We start from the raw sequence: 25,223 nt of genomic DNA, 5'->3' as shown, positions 1-25,223 counted from the left end.
TCAAAAGAGGGATAAAACCCCAAACCAAAAACAACCCCCCCAAAAAAAAACCCCAGAAGATGGCTGCAGCAAAGAGTTAAGCATTTCTAGTTTTCGCTCGTGGCATTGACATTAATATTTGTCTAAGCTTACTAGGTAAAGACATGCCGTCGCAACCGCTACAGAACGTTCACTTCCTAGGCTTGTATCTATTACATGAATATAATTTTGCACTGATCATACATCTAAATGAAAGATTTCTACTGTAAAAGTGAATGCAGGGGCAGAAATATTAAGTTAAAGCCACTGGTCCAAAAGCCGTTTCTAGCAGGCTGGTCCGCTTTTGCTTTTCCTGGTCCTGTTCAGAACGTTAGCACTCTTGGTGGGTACCAAGGAAAACTAAGGTTGCTGGTCTACTGGAGCTTCTCTCACTTCTAGATGAACACTGGTCCAGTTCAGGATGTTAACAACAACGTATGGTGGTGGTTACTTGCTTAATGACCTGTTGTGGTTCACACAGTATGTTGCTATCCAAAGTGGGTTTTGCCACTTGTCTTCATAAGGCAGCAGCCAAGGCTGGGATGTTCTCCCTTCTCTTGCCATCTACCATTAGCATGGCTACAGGATAGCAGAGAGACCTTCCTCATGTAACTTCTGAGAGCACAGCACTTATCCTTCCTATGCATCAGAAGAAAGCTCTTGATGAAACTTTCCATTCATAATAAGAATGCAACTCTTTTGAACTCAAACAGTTTTATTTAATGTTTTCTTGCAGACTTTCTGCAAAGTAGCTTCTTTTGAAAGAAGAGAGGAAAAAAAAAAAAAGGGTTTTTTGGGAATACCAAGTTAAAAATGTGAGCCGAACTAAACGTGCCAGACACATGCTGAGAAGGATTTAACACACATTCATCCGGATGGGCACTCTTCAGTAGACTGGACCAGTGTTTCAATGCAAATTCCAGCCCCCAGAGAACTACATGGTTTAGATTTCACAGTATGACTTTTCCCCCTGTAACCTGGAGGAAAAAACCTTAACTGGTTAATTGAGCAAGTTCTTAGCTACTCTGTCCATCAACGTTCTGAGACATCAGAAAAGACTGGACCACTTCTTCAGTGGATTGAGGGCTGGTGCTTACGTCCTCCAGAGCATCTGTGACGGAGAACTGCCGATCCCGCAACCGGTTCCAATTGGCCAAAATATTGTGGTATTCAAAAACCTTCTCATAATTACCAATGGAATTGTACAGTTTAATGAGACCTCTGTAATCATATTCAAGTCCACTGTATCCTTCACCGAAAAGCTTCTTTCCTACAAGAAAGCCAAAAGCAAACAAAATTATAGAGATGATCCACTCGTGTGGTATTTCTGGTGCCCTTTTTACCAACCATTTAGAATCACAGATGGTTTGGGCTGGGAAGGGAACTTACAAGATCACTCAGTTCCAGCTCCCCTGCCATGGGCAGACACCTTCCCCTAGACCAGGCTGCTCAAAACCTCATCCAGTCTAGTCTTAAAACACTTCATGGATGAGGTGTCCACAACTTCCCTGGGCAACCTGTTTCAATGTCTTACCACTCTCAGAGTAAACAGTTTCTTCTTGATGTCCAATCTAAATCTGCTCTAGTTTCAAACCACTGCATCTTGTCCTATCGCCACAGGCCCTTATAAAAACTCCTATGATTTGGGTTGGAAGGGACCTTAAAGATCAGCTAGTTCCACCCCCCCACTATCATGGGGCAGGGACACCTTCCACCTTACCACATTGCTCAGAGCCCTGTCCAACCTGACCTTGAACACTTCCAGGGAGGGAAGTTCTTTCCTAAAAACCTGAATATCTTTTTAAAAGGTTTTGTATAGGACTAAACCAGTGATCAAAAAACACACTGCAAGAATCACCTACCAATTGCTATGGATCTCAAATAAAGCTTCTCAGCATTTTCATATTGATTCATATCATAGTTATAGAGGGAAGCTAGATGGCCCACTGACAGGGCAACTTCATAATCTTCTTGACCTAGGAGCTGCTCCTTAATCTGAATGGCCTTGATGTGCATTTCTTCTGCTTCCTGTGAGGATCAAAAATCAGAGGTCAGTAAGACACCACTCAGCATGCCATAATGATAAGAAAAAAAGGAATCTTTAAGGAAACATGACTATGCAGTGGCTGAACAGTCTGGGGCATTTTAGAATGGGTAAGGGGAAAGACAAAACGCAATCAAATTCTCCCAGCTGTTAGTTAATGGATCAGCAAACAGCATCACTTTTTCTGTGGTCAAAACTGCTGCCACCCTGCTTTTGAAGGCACCATGCATCTAAGGGTCTATTCTTTGCACAAAGCTTTGGAGAAACGAATTCTAAAGCACAAGTTTTCCAACTTGTTATGAAGTGCAGACACTGAAGAATCTCTGCTGTGACAGATTTATGGATGCCTTGCAGATTTTCATTCAAGACCTCTACATCACTATCATCTCACCTTAAACTTTCTCATGGACTGATACAGTCTTCCAAGGTTGCCATAATGTTTTGCTGTTTGTACATTAAACTCCCCAAAGGCTTTTTTAGCTAATTGGAGTGAGGACAGATGTAAGTCGTGAGCTTCTTCAAGTAACCTCTGCTCAGTCTCCTTGTTGTGACAGTCTATCGCAATCTCCTCCAGGATAAGTGCTGGGCAGAGGAGAGAAAAGCCAATGTTATGGTGATCCCAAAAGATCTTAACTGGAGGCAGCAGAAAGTCATCTACCCAAGACATCTTGGGAGACATCCCATCAAGCTTTATGTTGAGGACAAGATGTTTTTGAACAGGTACAACCAGATACCAAGCTCCCAATGTATATTTTCATAGTCTGTATTTTTCCTCCCTCCTCCCAAAGTCTTCCAGTTAAAATTTCCAAGGAGTTTTGTTGTACAAGTGTATCAGCAGAAAACATCAAGGCTAAAGAATAATACTCTGGAGTGGCCTCCATTTGAAAATAAGCCTCAAGTGACACTGCCTCTGTTAAGGAAAAGGATAAACTTGTCTAAATGCCTGATTTCCAAAGGTCCCAGTAACACAGCTCAGGGTACTACCTTTCACTCTCTTTGAGGATGCCAAGAGCAGATGATCTTCTGGGAGGATGTGAGTGATAATGCCAATAGCACGTTCAGCGTGGAATCTGCAAGTGTCAATAAAGCCCCAAGATATGGATGACTTCAGTCAGCAGCTGGCTGATAGCACACAGAAATAGTCATGCAACAAACAGATGCTTTTAAATTCTGACTGGCAATTTCGTACCACTTAGGCACATTTTTCTCCAGGCACAGAACTCAACTGGCTGCCAGCACCTCACACAATTGTACTCACAGTGCATTGTCAAATTTTCCAGAGCTGTACTGGTGAACATATGAAGAATAAGCCAAATCTTCATGGGCTGTAGCTACATGTATGTTTTTACCTCCAAATACTGACTGCCGGATATCAAGAGCTGTCTGAAAGAGTTACAAGAAGACATTTCCTTGGTTAATACAGGAAAAAAAAACCTAATGGATCTCTCTTGGTAGCAAAAAAGGCGGAAAAAAGATACATCTCATGGCTCTGCTATTCTGGTGTTTTTCAGAAGGAAGATTTAAGAGATGATAGTATCAAGTGAGACTGAAGACAGCCACTTGGCCCTGTTGCATACCTGATAGATGGCAACGGATTGGCAGATATTGTCTACATTAAGCAAGTAAAATCCATAGTCCAGGAGCGTGTCAGAGTATTTGGGGTGCTTGGCTCCAAAATGCTCCCTGTGGAAACAGATTTGTGTTACAAACTGAGGCCAGTTAAGTAGCATTTCAGAAGGTTTTCCTGAGTGCTACTTACCGGGCAAGGTACACTGCATGTTTGATCAGCTGCTCAGCCTTCTTAAACTCACGTTTCACAACACAAGCCTAAGGAGGATGAAATGAAGCATGTGAAAAGGTGCAGGCTCAGCGCTCATCTCCTCCAGACAATGACCCAAGTGTTAACTACCACTCTTAATTTTCAATATCATGGTTACTAAAGGACTTCTTGATTAATTAAGAAAAGGTCCACAGATAACATTAATAAGCTTGTATTTTATCCTAGGACTCATCCTCTCCTTAGTCTGAAGCAAATGGGACACCAGCCCCTGGGGTTATGGAAGGCTCTCAGGTTAACTTTGTCCTGATGATCATCTCAACAGAATACCAGAATGTTAGGGGTTGGAAGGGACATCAAAAAATCATTGAGTCCAACCTCCCTGCCAGAGGAGGTTTTGAATGTCTCCAGAGACAGAGACTCCACAACCCCATTAGGCAGCCTGTTCCAGTGGAACAGCTGGAACTCAGTTTTAAGAAGGAAAAAAGAAAAAAAATCAAATCCCCACAGGTAAGAAATTGAAGTAGATGAACTGACCACAAGTAACACATCATAAGACTCAAGACATGGACCTGGTTACTCAACATTCTGGAGGTATGACCTACCCTGATCCATTCTTGGTAGCAATTCAGTTAACAAAAGCAACACAGATTTTAAATTCACCTTTGAAGCTTGTCGTAAAACATCCACTACTACTTTCACAGGCAGGCCAACTGTGATTTCCTTCATAGCTTCTATACAGCATTTGTAAGCCTGTGGAACGAAGAGTTACCAACATAACCAAGCTGGGACTTCACTACCTTGCAACACTAAGACAAACGTTACTCGGCTGTGAAGAGTAAATTGATCATTTCCATAACAAAGCCTACCAAAAGATCTGTATAACTGCTTATGTGTAGTGCAACCTGCTCAGCCAAATCTTAAAAGGCAGACTTTAAAAGGCTAATGCTGAATGTCTAAGTATTTTATACCAGCCCAAAGCATGCATTATTACAATGACTTTTACAGACCAAGAGACTAAGTTAAAATCTCTAAGTAATTCCTATTGTGTAATTAAGAGGTAAAAAGAAACTGCAGGTCTGGTTAGAGCTAAGTCACAGGTTTTCACCAAAGATCCATCAGCCATGTTCTGCTGGTCTTTTTCACCTAGTAAAATAAAAATTTTGCAAGAGTTCATTTACAGATTGGCAGTTTGAATCAGTCACCTATCACACACAATTTCCTCATGCTGGGCAAAGGATCATTAAGAACTTGTAGATTAACTTAGAACAACACACAGTAAAATCAATAAATCAAATGCTTCTCTGATACTGCCACATAGGTACCAAAAGAGACCAGGGACTCTGGCTAGAAGAATAACCTAATGCTGAGACAGCCATGGAATGTCCTGGGAGGCTCCATCCCCACTTTTCTGAGGAAAACCAAACTCAAAATGCCACTCACCTCATCATAGTGGCTCTTGGCAAAGAGCAGAGCACAGAGTTCACCGTAGAGCGCGGCTTTGTTTGCCTGCTGGCCGTGCTTTGCCAGTTTGTCCATGTAAGACTGAGCCAGCTTGAAAGTCTCTTCTCCCAGGTGATATTTACAGTTACCATTCCGAACATGCAGCAGCCTTGGGAACAAGTACAGAGATGATCTCATCAAAGTTGTAAAAGACTGCCAAGATCATCACCTCCAACCTTCTACCTGACACCTTCATGAGCACTAAACTATGTCCCCAGGTGCCACGGATGGGGACTCTACTACCTCACTGAGCAGCCTGTTACAATACCTGACCACTCTTGCAACAAAAAAAAAATTCCTTGTCTCCAACCTAAACCTTCCCCAGCACAGCTTGAGGTCATTACCTCTTGCCCTGTTAGTTACTTGAGAGAAGAGGCCAACACCAGCCTCACTTCAACCTCCTTTCAGGTAGCTGTAGAAACTAGTAAGTCCTCCTCTCAGCCTCCTCTTCTTCAGGTTAAACAGCACAGATCTGCAATTTGGTGTTACACATAGAGCAGAACAGGACTGTCATCCCAGCAAAACTCTCCTGTCCTAGTTCAGAACAGAACAGTCATTTACAGAGCACTGCTTCTGTGCTCCATGTTTTGCCTTTTGCACAGCAAGAATTTTACTGCTGGAGATGTCAAAAGATTTCCCACGTTGATGAAGTTTTCCACATCCAGTGACTGAACCACTTTGGTGTTTCACTGAATCACCTTGTGTTTTACTTCTCTGAAAGTCCAGTATTCCCCACACTGCTGGAATTCCATTTCTAAACCCTGCAATACACAGTTATTAAACCCCTTCCACCTCCTCTCCAAAGTATGTTAAATTGAAACAGACCCAAGTAAGTCCAGACACAGCTCATTTTCATTGATCTCTGCACTTCTGACTCAAACCTTAAGTAGCATAGTGCTTCAAAGATGTCTTTTTTGGTTTGTTTTGGGGGTTATGAGGGGAGTCTCCACATGAGATTCAATTATGTCCATTTGACAATATCCAGCTCTGACTCAGCAGCACCAGAAGAGACTTCTTTGTTGACCCTGTTTACAGCATCTCTAAAATCCCTCTCCCCTGATCCTGCCCCATTCCCAGCTTGCTGCCTTTCCCTCTGAAGGATTAACAGAAGCTTCATCAAACAACAGCCAAATGCAGGCAATAAACCACAGCGCTATTGAAGCATACTCCTGTTTCTCTAGAGAAGAAACAACTTCAGGTTCTGGCATCTGTTTAAAACTGAAGTAAGGGATGTTTTTTGTTGTAGGCTGATGCTTAGTTACTTTAAAGAGATACATTAGAACAGCGTGTTATCATATTCCAAGCCTGAAGGGCAGAACTGCATTCCCAGCCATGCAGGCTAAGAAGAGCCAGCTGGTCCTTCTCTGCTGCAAATGCCTGCCATGTAGCTTATGAAATTTTGGTAAATTAACCTCCATTGTCCCTCCTAGAAATCTGTTATTAGTCTATGAGTAAGAGAGATTGAAAAACATCAGGCGAGCCTTTATGAATCAGAAGGACAGCTAACAGCAGAAGAGAAACAGCTGAAGTGAAGTGGGGCAGAAGGTAATGCTGCATGGCAAAGAGGCTACAACTCCAACTGAGAGCTGCTGTGTGGGTACAGCATTTGGTACCTTTTATAATGTATTGTTCTAGATCCTCCCATGAGCTGTTAAGGGGGGAAGAGCAAGGTTTGTGATCAAATGTTTCTCCTCTCTAAATCCATTTCCTGTTATTATTTACTCTGAGAATTAAGTTACTGTACTCATGTCTCCTGTGACAGCAAAGCAACACATCTAAGCCTGCCCTATAAATTCAGCCTACCCCTAACATCGTCTCTTCCCACACTTTCCTATTGAAATGTATCACAGAACACAAAAGGAACCAAATTCACATTCTCACAAGAAGGCAGCAGCAGATGTCTATTAGCCATGCAAAGAGATGATCAAAAGAAAAGACCTTCAACCCCCTCATGAAACAAGCTACATAAATAAACACCAGCTTTCCAATGAGAAACACAACAACACAGCTCAAGAATAGACAGGAAAAAAAACAACAGCCACATTTTTCTTTAGACAAGGTCTTGAGAACTAAACATGATGTGCAAGCTCACTATGTTCTTGGGCACAGGCAGCAGCAAACTAACGCTCAAGCAATGAGAATTTTAAAGAAACTAGCAAGGTAAAATGACACAATTACAGCTTCCCTAAAGAGCAAAATTATTTTGCCTGCACCATTCAACTGAGAGCTGCTCTGCAACATCAAAAATACAAAGCCCAAATCCCATGTAATGGTATAAGCCAGCAGGGATAGTGCTGCAATTTAGATAAGCGCCTGGGAAAAAGAATATCCAGTATCTGGATGCTTCAGTGATAGTGTCTACAAACATAGAAACTGACCAAGACCAAGAAAGCCAAGCTAAAGCTAACCCAATCCTCCAGCATAAGTGGAGTTTATGTGATCCACTTTTGAGTAAAAGAAATCCTTTATTAATCCAAAGAAATTTCCAAAGATAAAGGCAAGAGGAAGCAAAAGGCCTTAGGACATTTATGCTAATAACTAAGAATCTTCTTTGATGTCTGCAGTAATAGCTTTTGGGGAAAAGCTTGCTGCTCCCCCAGTAAAATTATTCTCTGAGCATACACACAATGGTCCACAGCAGCTTAGGAAATCTAAAGGCATCAGAAAACACTTAAGAACCAGGGAAGTGTGAAACATGGAAGTGAGAGAACCAGGTACTTGTATTAGGCATTTGTGACTTCTTGTTTAACACACAATAACGAGAGAAAACCAACCAAAAGGAGCTCAACACATGCAGGAACATAGCACACAGGCTTGTAGGAGACTCAAATGTTCACATTTTCTCAATTTCTCCTTACAATTTACTACTGCTAGTAGAAACACACACCGAATTCTGCCTGAAGAACACAAAACTTGGCATGTGTTTAAACTGCTTTCTATTATTAATGCAATGCATTAAACTTCCAGAGATTGGACTTGGGATCTTTTAGAATCCCAGAAGCCATTCTTTTAGTGTAATATTTTCAAAATCTGGGTTTAAATTTTGTTCTCTTAAAACTCCACTGTGATCACAGTGGTGAGAACAACAGATTCTACAACAGGGATTAGGTGGTAACAACAAGAAGTTTCTCCTACTGCCTCATGACTTGGAAGCTAAACAGAATCACTGTGCTCTTTCACAATGATGTGGTTAGATTTTACAGAAGCACTCCTCAAAGTTTGTAAAATCCTTCCTTTCCCCACACATTTCCAAGCAAATGATGCTGTGATTTGATTGTCTGGGAGATGCCCAAACATAAAGAGGTGTCTCCTCAATTCATGCCACCACCCCGAGGGACATAGGTGCAGGCCATCAGCTTTCATCACAACAATGTCCATCTCTGCCCAAACACAAATTATCATCTCCAGGAGAGTTTGTCCTATCACAGAACGGTTTCTTTAGCACAGAATTACAATCTCCTTTTCACAACTGCATGGGCTGTAGTCCAGAGTTACCTTTACTCCCTTTTCTCTTTCCTTTTTCTCGTTGGAGAAGGAGAGGGAGTTTATTTTTAAGGCAACTTCTCCAGCTTACCAAACATCCTGATACAACAAGGCAACTTGTTTTAGACTAATTAGAAGGCAAAGGCCCAAACACTAGAACAGTGGTGCTATATCCAGCATTCCCCAGTTCTAGGAAGGTGTGTACGTGTGCCAAGTCTTCTCTTGGCAACAATTCTGGAATGACAGCCTGTGGTAGCTGGCAGGGCAGGACAAGACTGAGCAGCAGCATTGCCATGGCCTCTGGCTGGCATGTGAAATAACCAGCTACTGGCAGAGCCCATTTACTCCTCTTGTTTGTCCAACCATAAAAACAAGATGCAGGGCTGTTTGGCAGCAGTTTTCCAAAATAAGTTCTGCCTTACACGCTGATAAATACAGAACAGACTTTGTTGTTCATTATAGCATCTAAAAAACAGTAAAACAATCCCAACATAGGTATTCAAGTGCCAATCTGCAGCACACAGAATGTGTTACCAACCAGAACCAGCCTGCTTGCTGCAGACTGCATAGGTGTAACACATGTAGATACACCTAAGAAAACTAACAGTGATAATACGAGGCCTCTGGTGAACTCTATCTGAATATCCCACCGTAGGCCTTGAGAAACACCACAGCTACAAATCCCCAGTGTCTCCTAAAGGCAAAATTCTCTTCTTAATGTCTAAGTTGTGGCTGAAGATGTCTGCAAGAATTGGACATATCAAAATATTTACCCCGTCAGTTAGGTTGCTCAGCATGGAGCAAGAGAACTCACTGGATCTGGAATCAGGAAGTGTTTTCCTGCTATTTTTGCTTAGCAGCATTTGTATCATTTGTGTTTGGATTTGGCAAATTCTTCCTGTAGTGAATATAACCTTGGTGAACACCAACATCTAACATTCATTTCAAAAAAGCAAAGTGCTGGCCCACTCCTTGCTGTCCACAATGTATTTTTGCCAGAAAGGCAAAATGATCTTTCCCCCCTCCCCTGAACTGTGCTGCCAGTCTCCCAATTGAAACCTCAAGGTATTAGTGTAAAACAAGCACCTTCTGATCTCCAGCTCTACCCAGGGAAGTATTGCAGTGCAGCAAAATACTAAAGAGAGCATCTGAAGCTTGCCAGCTCCAAGGCAGTTTGTAGCACTGTGATTATTGTGTATTTCACAGTAAGACACACAGGAATTAAAGGGGAGCTCACCTTACACAACATTCCACAGCACGAAACCAGTGAAGGATTTCATCATGAAGGGTGCATAACTGAAGGCAGGAGAGAAATACCTTCTCTGCATCACTGTACCAGCCTGCATCTGATAGAAAACCTCCTAGAAAACAGAACAAGGACAAAGAAATTTGAACAGCAAGGCACCTTTTTAAGAGAAAAAGGGTGGGCTCAAGTCTTGTAAGAGATTACTTAGTTCATAGAACTGCACATGGCAATCTTGTCAAGGTTAAATTCTCCAGTCCTGAATTGAAAAAGGTGACATAGAAGATTTTTCCTTCACCTGAGGCTGACTTTTTGGTTGGTTTTACAGAGTTTTTCAACAGTCATCTGTCATCGACTACTTACCAATATTAAAGTTACTTTCAGGAAAGGATCAATTTCTCTTATTAGAGTATTCCCATAAGCCTTAAACCACTACAAAATCTTAAGCATCACATGCATAATGTATATTTAATCCAAAGCATGGAAAATAGCAAAGACAAGCCCATATATTCTTACATATTAAAATCAAATGTATTTTTCTAAGGACATCAAGTAGTTGTCTACAAAAATACATTCCAGACCCACAGGTGGTTCTTTGAAAAGAAAACACATGAAGAAAAATCAGCATCAGCTTAAGTGAAGCATGTCTGAAGGAAAGGCTCATGCTTGAAACAGTCTATCATCACCAGTTACCTAAAACAAACCCAATCTGGATTGCTTTTTCTTTCACAGCAGCATCTGACTCTGCGATGTAGGAGCACCGTCTGCTGAAAGAATAGGCCAGTACAGAAGCAACTTTTACTCCATGGTCCATCAAAGCCTGGAAACAATGATGAAGCAGATGTCTGAAACAAAAGAAAAAAGAGAGTTTAATTACACATGAAGTTTTTAAAACACTGCAGTCAGTTGGCTCTTGAGTGCCATCAATTTAGATGAAGAGTGATTCAGAGAATGAACTTCAAGCCTCTCCCAAAGTAAACCCAGATGAATTCAAGCAGAGTTGTCAGTCTCAGGGCTAATGGATCACAGTTGTTGGGTTAGCCAACAAATCAGGCGAGCACACACCACGTTCTTTACAAGGACACCCTTCACTGTAAGCATAACATGAGCTACCCACACAATATTAATGCTGGAAAACAATGTTTTCAGCTAAAACTTAGAGAAGAGAAGCCTCAAATCCACCCTCACTCTATAATTCCCACAGAAACTGCAGATAAATGAGCACTGACAAAGCCATTAACATCACACACACAAAAAAACATGTGATGGAGCTATGTCTAAAGACTCAAAGCTTATTCTGGTTACAAAGAATCTGAACTAAAAGTCGGGTTTAGAGCATAACACCACAAACTGGAATATTTTATGACAGAAAAACTCTTTAAACTGGGACAATCCTATCAGCTTGATAGCTTTTCACTTGGACTTTGCTACAATAGCAAAACAGGCACAGCAATGCTGCTGTTCAGGGACTGCCTGGGCATTGATCAATTGGTGCTGAGCAGCTGGAGTGTTTTGCATCACATTTCTTGTTCATGCCTAATTTCCCTCCCTCCTTTTTTTGGTAGCTTCTGTTTGTTAATTTGATTTTCTTTAGGGCTTCCTGTTGGTTGGTTCATGGATTTTTTTTTTTGTTCTCTTTAAAAAAAACAAACAACTAATGGTCTTTATCTCAACCCTATTTTTTTCACACTTTTACCCTTCCAATTTACTCCCCTTTCTCCCCAGGTTGGTGGGTCAAAGACTACACGGTTCTTAACTGCATGCTGTGGTTAGACCATGAAACCTGCCTAGGTAACAAGAAGAAAGCAAGCACTCAGAAGACCAAGTACCACCCATAATTTAGTGCATTTATTCAGTTCTGGTTGTTGTATTTGTTGAGACAGAGAGAAAGAAATGCTGTCACTTAGAAGTTCAGCTGTATGTCTAAGAAGATATCCTTATGGTTATTAGATGGGCTACTAAGACCAAGAAAATTAGAGACATCTTCCAAATTCAAAACCTAGATCAAGAGGTGAGGACTGAAACAAGCATTGCCACTGCATTAAGACACTTACCTTTTATCTAAAGCTCGTAGCACCTTTGCAAAAACTTCTAGTTCACAAAATTCACTACCCAGCTGGCACAAGCGGCCCTGTTGGTAAAGCTGAAAGGAAAACACAAGTGAATTTGAAAAGCTTCAGACCAAGCTCTTCTGGGAAATTTAGCTTCATAGTGAAGCTGACTTAGGATAAAATCTAGACTTCAAACTGTTGAAACACAAGTTAACAAGTTTCATGATTGCCATGCAGCAGCACAACTTTGGTGTCTAAAACCAGAGCAGACAAGCTCCGAGAGCTCCATAGGTGTTTTCAAGCTGGTTCTATCTACAAGTGTATTTCCAAGTATCTACTATATCCACCTGCATCATAAAACACTGCAACAACTAAGCTAAAAAAAAACAAGACAGAACCAAAAACTCCTAAAAAAACAAACCACAATTAACAGCTTCTCTGAAACCAAATGCTTTGGAAACATTTTGAAATGCCACAGAATCTAGCACAGAGCAGCTCAAGCAGATTTTGTGTTATGTGAATAAAGCACAAACCCACACGTTCTGAATATCGGTGTCACTCCTGACAGACCTAACACCAGGCATGAGCCTTGGCCCCATTAATAATATCTGAGCTAATGGGAAAGATGGAGCAAATGGGAAAATTCCAGTGAGTCTGTTCATGCATTTGTTAAAAGTGATGGTGAGTTTTATGTCCAAAGTGATCTGTGTCTGCAGATAAGCCAACAGATCAGTTGGCTTGTTCATAAAATCCCAGTCACAGAGACAGTTCTTCATGCAATGTTTGGTTAAGTAGCAGAACTACCTGCCACATTGTGCTATAAATACTAAGAATTTACATAGCTGCAAAAGGGACTGTGCAAACCTATGGCAGAGAAGTCCATGGTGGGCCATTAATTCCTGATGTCCTGAAGCTCCTGAACCACAGATGACTGAAAGCAGAATAACCTAAGGAAATAGCACCACACACTTGCCACTGTCACTATCACCAGCCTGTGCTAGAGGCACAGCATGAGATCAGACAGGGCTGTTCCAGTACAGCCATGTGTTATTTCAGGTGTTCCACAAAAATAACCAAAACCACCACCCTTTTTTTTGTTTTTAATTTAAATAATTCTGTGAGGCAGTAACTTAATGGGGGAAGAGGAAAAAAGCCAATGGCTCATGTCTCACACACTTCTCTCTAGAAGCTGCATCTTTCAACACAGACCACTCAAGATCCATTTGTTCTTCTGGGGTACTTTTGCCATGTGATGACATCAATTGTTTTCATTTCACTGCCCGTTATCTAGTTCTTTTACCAAAACATTCTAGCTTGCTTCAAACTAGCACAATGGGTCAGAAAACTGCTGGTAGACACAAACCAGATCACACACCCGAGTTTCATGAGCACACAGGGAAAGCATTGCTATCCCCATTTTTAGTCCATACAGTAAGACATCCAAGCAAACACTGTCCAAAATGAACATGCTCATACCTACAGCAAGACTCTCCACACTAAGCAGGTTTTACAGCTGTGAGGAACTCTGAAATGAGTGCAGCTACCTTTATGTAAGAAAAGTGAAATCTTATTTCGACTTCATTTAGAGATGCTCAATTACAAACTGAGCTGAAATGTTAATATTCCTCTCTGTTTTGATAATTACTTTTTTACTGATAAGCATCTTATGTCTAGTTCACCTTTTTCTCTACTAACACTGAAAGAGATGAATGATATCCCAAACAAAGCATGTGAGAACATGTCCTCCAGCCAGAGATTTAGTTTTGGTTAACTCTTCTTATCAAAGCACATGAGATCAATCCTACAGCACAGCAAGTTCATTATTTTAACAACAGAACCTACAGAGAAAAAAAAAAACCTTAAAATACTTTGACCTAATAATGTCAATTGCCAGGAATGAATGTTTTTTCTTTTAGTCATTTATTTTGCTGAGAGAATTAAAAAAAGAGGAGGAACTCTTTTAAACACCAGCACAAGCCTGCAAGCCAAGTTACTCCTCAGATAAAACAAGGCTATGTCCCTGTGCTTCAAAGGGATCAGAGTTTCTTCTGAAGCTATATTCTCTCTGGCAGCAAAAGAACATCCAGTCTGCTGTATTTAAAAACTACAGTCATGGTTAAGTGTTCTCATTTCCTTCAGCACAGCTGTCTTATGGTAACTGTTCTCGAAAACCTAAAACCTATTTTCTGCCATATTTAAACAAAAAAAGCAAAAAAGAAAAAGAAAAGAAAAATCTTGCCTTGTATTCCATGCCCAGGATTGAAAGTGGACATCTTATTAGTAATTGCTGAGATCACTTCTGGAAGAAACTAAGACACATCCCCAAGCTGTTTTGCCAGTATTTCAGACAATCACAAGTACTATCACATGTTCATCTGGGCTCTCCGTCAAGTACCTCACCACTTCCCCCTGCAGTGCTAACTAAAATTTCACAGCTTAACCTGATACTAGCTTACAACATACTAAGGACAGTGTGAACTTTTAAAAATCGATGTATTTTTGAGGTTAAACAAATCTTGTAACGTGCCCACTGTTACATGGGATTCTTCAATGGCCTGTCTGGGAGGCATGCGAAAGGATCCTAACTACAGCCTCAATTTTGATACAGCAATTATTTCAGGCAGAAGTCAAATTTGGCTTACAGCCCAAAGGTCCAAACCTGCTATGTGCACACCTCATACCTCAATTCACAGGTTAACACCTGCACCATTCTGGCATGCAAAATATTCCCCAACCTCTTTCTAGCTGGTATAACCAGAGATACAGTATCCTTGGGACATTTACCACACACTTCAGCCCCTCCCTGGATGTACAGATGAGCATTTTCAAAGGAGCTAACTCAGCTTGAACTCTCTTGAAACTGTTACAGCAGTAATTTCAGCCCAAATCTGACATGGAAATAGTGAGCATACGTCAAACTGTGAAGCAATTCCAAGTGACTCTGTAACACTCATTTGTCCATTGAGAAGCAGTTGCAAGCACTGAAGAAATGGTTCTCTTGTTAAAGCTCCAGAGACAGAAAAAATCTTGACCACAAGCCTTGCTACATAACACACAAAAAAAACTCCAAAACAAAATAGTGATTCAGGAAAAACATGCCTTGACAAGAACAGCAGAGACTTGGACTTCTGAAGAACTATTCTCCAGCATAAAGCGTCTTCTAAACACAACTTATTTGGAGCTTAACAGAGATTTCTTTACCTATGGAAATGGGAATGAAAGCCTGAAATATAACTTCCAACTTAACCAGCTCACACTGATGTGTTAATTTTGCATTGCAGACAGGACTCAAGGTATAGGTTTAATATATAGACATGTTAGTACACACATGCACAACTGAACTGTTTTGCATAGCTGTGAGAAAACCACCATGATCCTTGTTCAGCATCTAGGTCTTTAAATTTCCCTCCAATTAAACAAGTTAATAACACTAACTTGTAACTTAACTACTACTATTTCATTATACTTATGTAAGTTCTTGTCCATTTACTCTCTCTGGACAGATTAAGCTGAACTCTAACTGCTTCCTAGCAAACCCTTGAAAATAAAGGCAAAGATCTGTTTAAGCCACTGGAAAAGCAAAGCCATAAGACATGAGAAAAAGCTATCTAGTATTTGCATCACTGTGTACAAGCACAAAGAGAAAAGACTTCTAAACATAATGAAAAAAATCATTAAAGGTGTCGTTGTGTTTGTTTTGGGTTTGGTTAGTTGGTTGTCTTTTATTGCTGTTGTTGTTTTTTTTTAAAGCAGCTGGGGATCAACCAGTTGTAAAAAGACCTTCCAGAAGAGGAACTGCAGCATACACAACCCAGAAAAAAAATGCTCCAGTTCAGAAGAGGACTGAAAAATTAATATGGATATTAGAGTAAGGACCTCCCCAGCACGTTTAGTAATGTCTAATAGTGTCATGAGGACTACTATGTCAAATTTGGGAAGGACTACACTTAACCATCAGCAGTATTTGGGGAAAGACGTTTGGCGGCAACCACAATCTCCCTTCCCTGCTGAATACAGAAGGAAAAAGTTTCTTTTCACCGATGCCCTGAATCCATCTGTGGACAAATGACTCATCAGAGACAGGGAGTGGGGGAACAGGCTTGTATTTCTAACAAATTATTTTCTAAGTACATTTGATTCTTTTTAATCTATTTCAAAACCACCTACACAGCCTCTGGACAAGTGCTAGTCCCAGCGGCTATTGTTTAGGGCATAAAGCAGCAAACTTTACAACTCTTCTTTTAAAACACTCTGCCTAATACTAGCTGATCTTTATGAACCTTAACTAAATAAACAACCAAGTAAACAACCCAGCCTTACTAAATAAACCTAACTTCAGAGACAGCTTTTGCAGCCTACTGCTTTCACACACAGCACATTTCTCCACGTCTTCCCACTCACTCCACTTCCTGTATCAGATCAGCAAAGCTTTCTGCTTCACCTCTAGAGAGTTCAGCACAAAGGATACAAATCTAAGCCTTACAGTTACACACAGGTATGGTTCTCCACAGCAGCATGTAGAAGAACCCAGTTTGAAATTAAAACAGTAAAAAGAAAATAAAGTCCAGAATGAATTATTGTTTCAATAGGAGTTGAACCCCTCTGTTTATGATGTGACTTCAAGACCTGAACTCTGATGAGTTCTAAGTGTCATAGTCCATAATGGGGTCTAAGAACAGAGACACAAATAAAAGTGAGGCTAGCGCACATCAGATGAGAAAATATGTCCCATAAAGGTTAAAAAACAAATCAGAAGAAGGTAAGAAAACATAAGTTTCAAATGAGTAAAGACCTTACAGGGAAGGAAGGGTCAGTTCTAACCTAAATTTAGACTATAAAATAAGGCATGTGTAAAAATAAAAAGCAGTGATAGTTGGAAAAAGCTTATTAAGTGGTGATTCTCTTGAACTGTGAGGTTTCAATTTAGAAAGGTGATAGATATAACTTAAATCAAGCAGCATTTGGTGAAGTCCAGCTGCACTACTCTGGAAGCACAGACATGATCAGAATGTGCATACGTGTGTGGGCACACATGCAGAAATCATGGTTGTTTCCTACACATTCATACCATTTCTGCCCCCCCCCCCCCCCCCCCCCCCCAAATGCAACAGCATGAATGTAAGTAAGTCTTTGTGAGGTCACACTGACCAGTCACAGCAGAAGTGCTACAAAATATGGCCCAATTGCTCTGGGATTTTTTTTGCCTCTCACATACTGCTTATGACCTTGTTTGTACTTCTCTGGTCAGAAAAACCTCAAAACCAAAGCAGTACAGTTACACCTCATTCCAGCTTCTCATCCTCACTCTCCTCAAACACCCAGGAGACTGAAGCCTTGGGACGCGCTAGGTTTTTATTCCACTTTATAGAAATTATGCTTATGATTCCTCATCAGTAAACCAAATCTCTACTGCAATGCAGAGAATGGAGGTTTTACAGCTTCTTGTAATCAGTCAGCAAATTCCTGTTTATTCATTTTGCTTGGTTCAAAAAATGCCTAGAAGTGATACAAGAGTTTTAAGAGCCTGCCTGTTCTTTTCTGGGTTAGCAGGAGATAGTGAAGAGACATTCCTGCAGCTACACTCATCATTAGGGAAGCTGGAGCTATCAGGATTCAAACTCAAAATCTGACATTTTTATTCACATCAAGGTAGGAGCATTTCAGAAGCTTCATCTAGCAAGGAAGGAAAACCTTTTGGGTTTTGTCTAAAAAACGTAATGCAAACCAAGTCAGCATAATGCAGTTACTAATGGTCTGCACTAACTAAACAAAATCCATGTAATCACCAATTGTTCTTGTGGTTAATGATCTCATCAGAAAACATTCTAAGAACATTAGACCCAAAAGATTTTCAAGAAAAGTCAATGTAGAAAAAGAAAAGCACAAAAGCCAGAAAAGCCAAAAGTACAACAAACACTGGAGTTTCACATTTGCCAATACGAGTCCTAGATTGGCCTGATAGTGCCTACCTGCACCAAACACCGGTGACAGCAAACACAAACTCATGGAGCAGCATCTCCTCAGAAGCATTGTGAGACCAAATGAAATGAAGCAGCTGTACATAACAGAACATACAGCTGAGACAAGAAGCAAGAACTGAATTCTGTAGAGGACATTCACTGGGCAGTCAGCAGATTGGCTAGCTCAGTATCTTCTGTTAACAGTAACTACATTCTCTACATCTTTCAAAGTTCTAACTTCTCCTCAACAAACTACAAAGAGATAATTTCATTTTCCTCATCCTGTGCCTTTTTTTTTTGAGGACTGAGTTTATTCCAATCATAACCTACTTCCTAATGCAGAATTTTGGCATTTACGAATGCTACCTACCTGCCAGGCATGCCCTGTTTTATCTGACAAGCAGCCTATTTCTTTCTTTGGCTTCTAAACACTAAATTCTCTCTCTTCACTCCCCAGAAAAACAAGGAAGAGAAACTAGTTTTACTAGGAAACACCACCACCAAGATACACATAAAGTTGGCAAAGAGACAAAGGAAACAAAACTTGATATGCTTGCACATTTACTTCCCCTGCCCCCTCAGATACAGGTGTTACTTGTATCACTATTTGTTATTAAACTCTTCAAAATACAGCTGTGATTAGTAAGATATTTAAGTATTTTTAAGTGCAAACACAGACCTGAAAATTTCCAGGATATCCTTTCAAACATTCTGCTCTGCCACTATTATTTTACTAATGGTTGCAATGAGAAGTCAGACGCTGCTTGAAGTAAATCCAGTAACACCCTGCTCAACCAGCACAGGTTTGTTGTTTTACTGCAGTCATGATTATTTGATATTGCCTTTTTTAAGCTTTAGTCATTGTTCAGGAATGCTACAGAAAGATAAATGTTTAGTAATAGGAACCTGCCTGCTACTGTCACCTTGTAGCAGGACCTATTTCTTACAGAGTCCCACAACAAAGATCACTCTACAACAATCCTGGCTTTGATAATTGCAAATTCAGAGGTTTATAAAGCGTTTCCTGGAAGTCAAAAATTCTGGAATATGCAGAAACACAAGTAATTGGATTTGTTAAGGGATGAGAAATAAAGGCAATATATTATGCCAACAGAGCAAAATGCTGGTACAAAGTACCTTCAGGAAAAAAAACAAAGACCAAGACATTGGGCAGGCATTTTCCTGCCTTTTAAGAGCATTCTGCTGTTCTCATAGTGCTGCACCCTACCTTGGTCATCAAAGTCAACAGGTCAGTAAAGGTTAAGTTCAGGTGTTCGCTGCAATGATAAAAGTGCTGTATGATTAGACATCTAATATCTAATGACTGATGCTACCTTTTATTTTCCAGAAAATCAGTGGCAGTTTCTCCAGTATCACAAACCATGATTAATACCCGAGTAGCAAACCATTACTTACAAGTTAGATGTGGAAGACTGGAAACCTTTTAGCAGCTGCAGAAAGCGGTTCTCGGTCTTTTTCAAGGTCTAAAGGCAGGTATATTCATGCACATCCTCAGCTACACACTCTTCCTGAGCTGTCTTTAAAAAGTACTATTCCCTAAGATGCTAACAACTAACACACACCCCTTCAACATAGCAGTAACCACCACCACGTAGTCAGAACAAAAGACTGAAGTCTTCTAGATTGTATTTCTTTAAAGACTGTTACTAACTTTGGAAATTCTACTTCTGCTTTATAAAACTTAATAAACAGGACGTACTGAACATAATTCACCAACCTGAAATGGTTTTTAACATCCAGGTGATTCTGAGAACTGTATCCAGAACCAAAACAGTGAAACAATCACCAAAGAAACAAGATGAGTGATGCTGTCCTCATTCTAACCTAATTCAGCCATGTCACATTGCTGTAGCTATCCAGACAGAGAAAATAGGAACCAGTTACTAAGTGTTGTATAGTTGCACAGAAAAACATAAACACTGATTCAAAAGGCTTGTAATCTGAGCTAGGCTTCAAGGCACTCCGCAGGTAGACACCTCTGCAAATAAAGCATCATTTAGGAAGGGCTGAGGACTTCCAAGGTTTTAGTCACGTTTATGTATAAGCCAATTTGAATGTGACATAAAAAGTGTAAGTTCTCCTACACAGCAAACCACTGAAGATGTGAAGGACCTGCCCACCATTGGCAACAACGTCCAAACACTGTGTGGTTTTATTTATTCTGTGTGTGGACATCTCTCACACACACAAATTCCTAAGAGGAAACATAGGTGCACCTTACACATTTCACTTTATCCAAGACTGTCCTGTTGTAAAACACAGAAATGATAGGAAAAGCAGTGCAAATTACTGTCATGAACAGAAGTTATACTGGCTAGCAATCAGCACAACAGTATTTTGAAGACAAGTATGTAGCATGCTTTTTATCATCTGCCCCGCAAGACAATGCACCAGTGTACACAAGCAGAACAAACAGATTAGGAAGTCTCTTTAGAGGTCAGACATACTGGTCCTCTTTTTATCATGGAAAAACTCCATATGAACCCAATTCAGTGCAACCACTAAAGAGTGCCAATAAAAGGATAATAAGTCAAGGATCCATTAAGCTCACCTACAGATGAGCTCTTAAACAATCTGGGAGTAATATATCCTTGGATATATTGGATATTTCTGTCATTAGAAGGAGGTGGTGTTTTCATGCCTTTAAAAGCCACAAAGCACCATCCTTTTATCTGAACATCAAGACACACAGCAGCAAGGAAGTTTGTCAATGGTCATGCCACCAGCAGTTTAAAATAACCCCCAAAATAGTTTTCCACGTTGTCAGTTCCGTATCTTTAGTCTTTATCTGATGACTGCCATATGTCAACCACACCATTATCTATGAGTATGCTCACATGTAGTAGAGAGGGGTTTGCAGGTGTCTCAGCACAGAAAGCAGACAAGTAAGAGCTAACATACAGAAAATATACATGCCTGTTTCAACACTACATGAACAACCTCCCCATCTCCAATGAAGATGAGCTTTCCTTACTATTTTTCCTACACATACGATGGGCCACTACCCTTCGTTCATAAAGGCTGGTCTGAAGAATTACTTCATTTAGCACATCTTGGATTTTAAGAAATTTATTGCCAGAGGAAAGAAGTCTTATCCCCCATCTTAGCTCTTCCTCTCCTGAAGAATGCTCATTTGCTGCCGTTCCTGGATATGGATGAAATGCCTTTTAGTGGACAATAGGAATTAATGGACCATCTCACTGTATCTTTAACTCCGGATACTTTAGAGCTGAATGAGAAGCAGCTCTTTCATGAGAGAATAATTTAAGGCTAATAAACTATATCATTAAACTGGTCTCAAATCTTTTCATCTGGTTCCTACCAGATCATTAAAGGTGATACAGGAGCATAGCAAGCTACCACTGTGGCATCACCCATTCCATTAAAAAAAAAAAAGAAAAGCCAGAAAGAGAAGGAGGAAAAGGAGAAAATATATTCCAACACAGCTAGCTTGGGCTCATCTTGCCCGTACTCCTCCACCTCCAACGACCGGGACAGTGGCATTTTCCCTCACCTGCAGACCCTCTCCCCGCGGCCCCCAAGGGCAGATCCCTTCCTCCGTGTTCCCCGCACCGGGGCTCCCACAGCCTCCCTCCCCGAAGCCCCGAGGCCTTTCCCGTGGGCCAGGCGCCCACGAGTGGAGCAGGGGAAGCCGCAAGACCCCGAACTGGCCCCCGCCGCCTCCTCTCCTTCAGCCGCGGCCCCACACAGGCCCTCGCTCCCCCGTACCGTCCTTCGGGCCCTACCGTGTACCGGCGGCCAAGCAGAGCCGGTGGAGGGACGAGGCCCTGTGCCCAGTCACCCCTCGAGCCCCCTGGGGAAAGGCCTAGGGCAGGCCAGGAGCGGACCCTCCCTCCCTTCTCCTCCCCTGGCCCGCTTCTCCTTCCATCTACCCCAGGCCCAGCGGGGCCGAGGCTCTCCGGCCCCTCGCCGCCTCCCCGTACCTTGTAGTAGACGTCGAATTGGATGTTCTCGGGCAGCGAGCGGATGTCCCGGCGCCGGGCCCGCCCGTAGCTATCCACCACGGCCGAGATCGCCGTGTTATAGAGCGTCTCGGGCACCCACTCCAGCTCCACCGCCGCCATCTTGGGTGTGCGGAGCCGCCTTCCCCCACCCACCTCCCCCCGCCCGGCCGCTCCACCTCCCTTCCGCGCCTCACGCCGCGGGGCTCTCGCCGCCCTGCGCGGGCACCGGGAGGCGGCAGCGCCTGCAGCCCGGAGGATGTGGGGATGGCAGTGGGGAGAGAGAGAGAGAGGAAGGGAATCATCCGCCTGCGCGGACGCGCCAGGGAACGGACGTGGGCCGGAAAGGAAAGCCCAGGGCAGTGAAAAGCTGGGAGGGGGGGAGGGCTGGCGGCGGCTACGAAGTTATATTGAGGGAGTGAGAGAAATAAGGGGGAGGAGGGTGTGGGGGAATCCTCACTGTGAGCAGTAGGGCGTGAGAAGCGAGGTGGTGTGGTTTGTGGCAGGGTCGTAGCCTGGCTTCAGGTGGCCGCTACACTCAGGCACTTGGCCTTCCCCAAGCCGCCGCTGGGCCGGGGGGCTTCCTGCCCTTGGGCTTGGTGGCTCCCCATGGCTTATTTGTTTGGGGACAGCTGGCTGAGCACCTCCAGCAGCTGGCTTCGAGAGGAACCTTAAGTGTGCCCACTCACACACTAAGCCCTAGGGTCTGCCCACCCTCAGACCTCTCCAGTGAAAAGGGATATTAGAGTTCACAACTTCCCCCCGGGATTACCTATTGCTAATATTGGGCCTTCTGTGGCTTGCAGGTCTTGGCAGCTCAAGGTGAACATTACTTGGGAGCCCAACCTTTCAGGAGGGTTTACCTGAAGCACATCTGCCTCATCTGGTGTTCCTGCTTGGCTGCCATGTGGTAAATGTCTCCTTTTCCCTCTATAAGTTAATCCTGTGATCCCTCGTGGAAATACCACTACGTTTTGTCAATATCCCCTTACCGTTACCAAGCTGTCTGGGGCATGTTTTTCTTCCTAATTTGCTTTCCATGTGGGGCTTGCACACACCACTAGGAACATATTGGATAGTTCTTGGACACAGATGGTAGATTTTTAGGCAGAGGCAATTAAGATCATTTGGTCTAAAACAAACTTGCACTGTATGTAACCAGTGATTTAGCCACCTCAGTGTAATGCGGACAAGGACCCTGGAATTACTGCTGGAGTAGATTTTGGTGCTGCACTAAATTAATATCACTCAAATCTGAGTGCTTCTGTGCAGTCTTGAACTGTCTACAACTACCTGAAGGGGCATTGTAGCCAGGTGGGGGGTGGCCTCTTCTCCCAGGCAACCAGCAGTAGAACAAAGGGACACAGTCTCAAGTTATGCCAGGGCAGGTATAGGCTGGGTATTAGGAAGAAGTTCTTGACAGAGAGAGTGATTTCCCATTGGAATGGGCTGCCCAGGGAGGTGGTGGAGGCACCGTCCCTGGGGGTCTTCAAGAAAAGACTGGATGAGGCACTTAGTGCCATGGTCTAGTTGACTGGATAGGGCTGGGTGATAGGTTGGACTGGATGATCTTGGAGGTCCCTTCCAACCTGGTTGATTCTATGATTCTATGATTCTAAAACTTGTATTAAAAACTTCTAGAGAAAAACCCATACCCTGATGCATTAACTATATTAGGAAGTATTTCTTCTGGCAAGCCTTATTTTGGGTTTCATAGTTAATGCAGGACTGCTACTGTGACTTATTGCATGTTCTTTTTTATTGTTAAAACTATAGAAGGCAGAGCTTCTCCTCTTTCATTTCGGGGACTGTTTTTAATAATCCTAAATTGTTGCTATTCATCCTCCTCCATTTGGTGAGAGAACATTATTTTTGGCTTTTACTTGCTGAAAGAAACATTATGGGGTGGCAAGAAAGGAACGTGACATAAACAGACCACAGAATATTGCTTTGTCCTGTTTTTCCTTTTGCTTTTGTGCATTGGTGCCTTTAGGTTTTTCTTTTGTTCTCTGAGAGGTTGTGGATTTTTTTCAGGTGAGGAAAGACAGGTGGTTGCAATTGGCAGTTAGTGGGTAAAGACTGTTTACCTTAGGTTCTAGAAAGCTAGTTTGGAAAGGTTAAAGCTGGATGGAGGTCTGTGAAGAGGAGACAGATAAATCAGCTTTTCAATGTGTGAAGGGGAAAACTTGACAATGCAAGAAGATGATAATTAGGGAAGCTAAAAGGTTGTTTGTTTTGCTTTAAAGGTTTCTGAAAACAATGCTTAAGGTAAATATACTTTTCAAGTCAGGCTGTGGCAGTGGGCTTTATTTTTCTGATGCTTTACTGTGTCTCAAAAATTTAGCTGGGCTAATTACTCACTTGTAATATTTTTGTAGGCAAAACTGCAGTGCATATTTAAGGAAAAGGATCATGTAGAAGGATGTGGTGTAAATCTTTTCTGGAGTGTCATATGTTATGTATTCCGTTGATAATTTTGGTAGAGGTTGGTGAATGATTTTCATGGTAAAGGTGATTTAATGTCTAGGTAGAAATGAAACTTATAGTAGTATTCGTTTATTAGCACTGTGTGGCTTGATGTATTTAAGTACTGAAAAATGTGCTGATTTCCCATCATAGATACATATTTTGTTCTTAAAAGTATTGTTAAGAGAGTTGGTGGAGTCCTCAGTTAGTTGTATGTGCATTTGATGGTGAGATGGTAGGTAACTGTTCAAAGTAATGTAGTTAGTAGCAAACGAGACTTGCAGAAGTCTATTTTATTAAATAATTAATTCTTCAGATACCTTTTAAGTTTAATTGTTATTCTGTTTGTTCAATGTCTTTTTTTTCCCCTTAAGCTGTACTGGGAACATGTTGGCAAAATGGCTCCATTCAGTGATGGGCTTTTCACATCCGTAAATTATTTTAAAGCAATTACTCATTAATAGTTGCAGATGTTAGGAGATCTGATTCCAGTACTTGTTGGCAGAGGTTCTGATGGATATTCTTATCTTTATTGATATCATTCTCTTTTCTTTTGTCTTTTTTATCGAGGGAAACATTTAAAGGACATTTACAAATGCTGCCTGTGCCTGAAAGCAAAATGGTAATGGATGTTGTTTAGGCAAAGGCATTCAGTCAGTCTGTCTTAATCTCAGCTTTTGAAGCTGTCTTAATTT

At 41.7% G+C, this 25,223-nt stretch overlaps 1 protein-coding gene across 1 annotated transcript; it reads right to left on the bottom strand.

Moving 5' to 3' along the window:
• Positions 1-715: 715 nt before the first annotated feature.
• On the bottom strand, positions 716-22,220 carry APPBP2 (amyloid beta precursor protein binding protein 2). The gene is made up of 13 exons (XM_064166593.1): positions 22,045-22,220; positions 12,123-12,211; positions 10,762-10,913; positions 10,063-10,186; positions 5,283-5,451; positions 4,503-4,592; positions 3,822-3,889; positions 3,640-3,745; positions 3,321-3,445; positions 3,047-3,132; positions 2,454-2,644; positions 1,881-2,046; positions 716-1,288 (listed from the first exon to the last, which is right to left on the bottom strand). Exons 1-13 carry the CDS (start codon positions 22,183-22,185, stop codon positions 1,035-1,037), a joined length of 1,761 nt encoding a protein of 586 aa, XP_064022663.1. The 5' UTR covers positions 22,186-22,220; the 3' UTR covers positions 716-1,034.
• Between the last annotated feature and the right edge of the window lie 3,003 nt (positions 22,221-25,223).

Source organism: Pogoniulus pusillus, chromosome 27, assembly GCF_015220805.1.
Source record: "Pogoniulus pusillus isolate bPogPus1 chromosome 27, bPogPus1.pri, whole genome shotgun sequence".
Lineage (NCBI taxonomy): Eukaryota > Metazoa > Chordata > Aves > Piciformes > Lybiidae > Pogoniulus > Pogoniulus pusillus.
The sequence above is the reverse complement of the archived record's forward strand: the minus strand, read 5'-3'. Positions and strand labels throughout refer to the sequence as shown.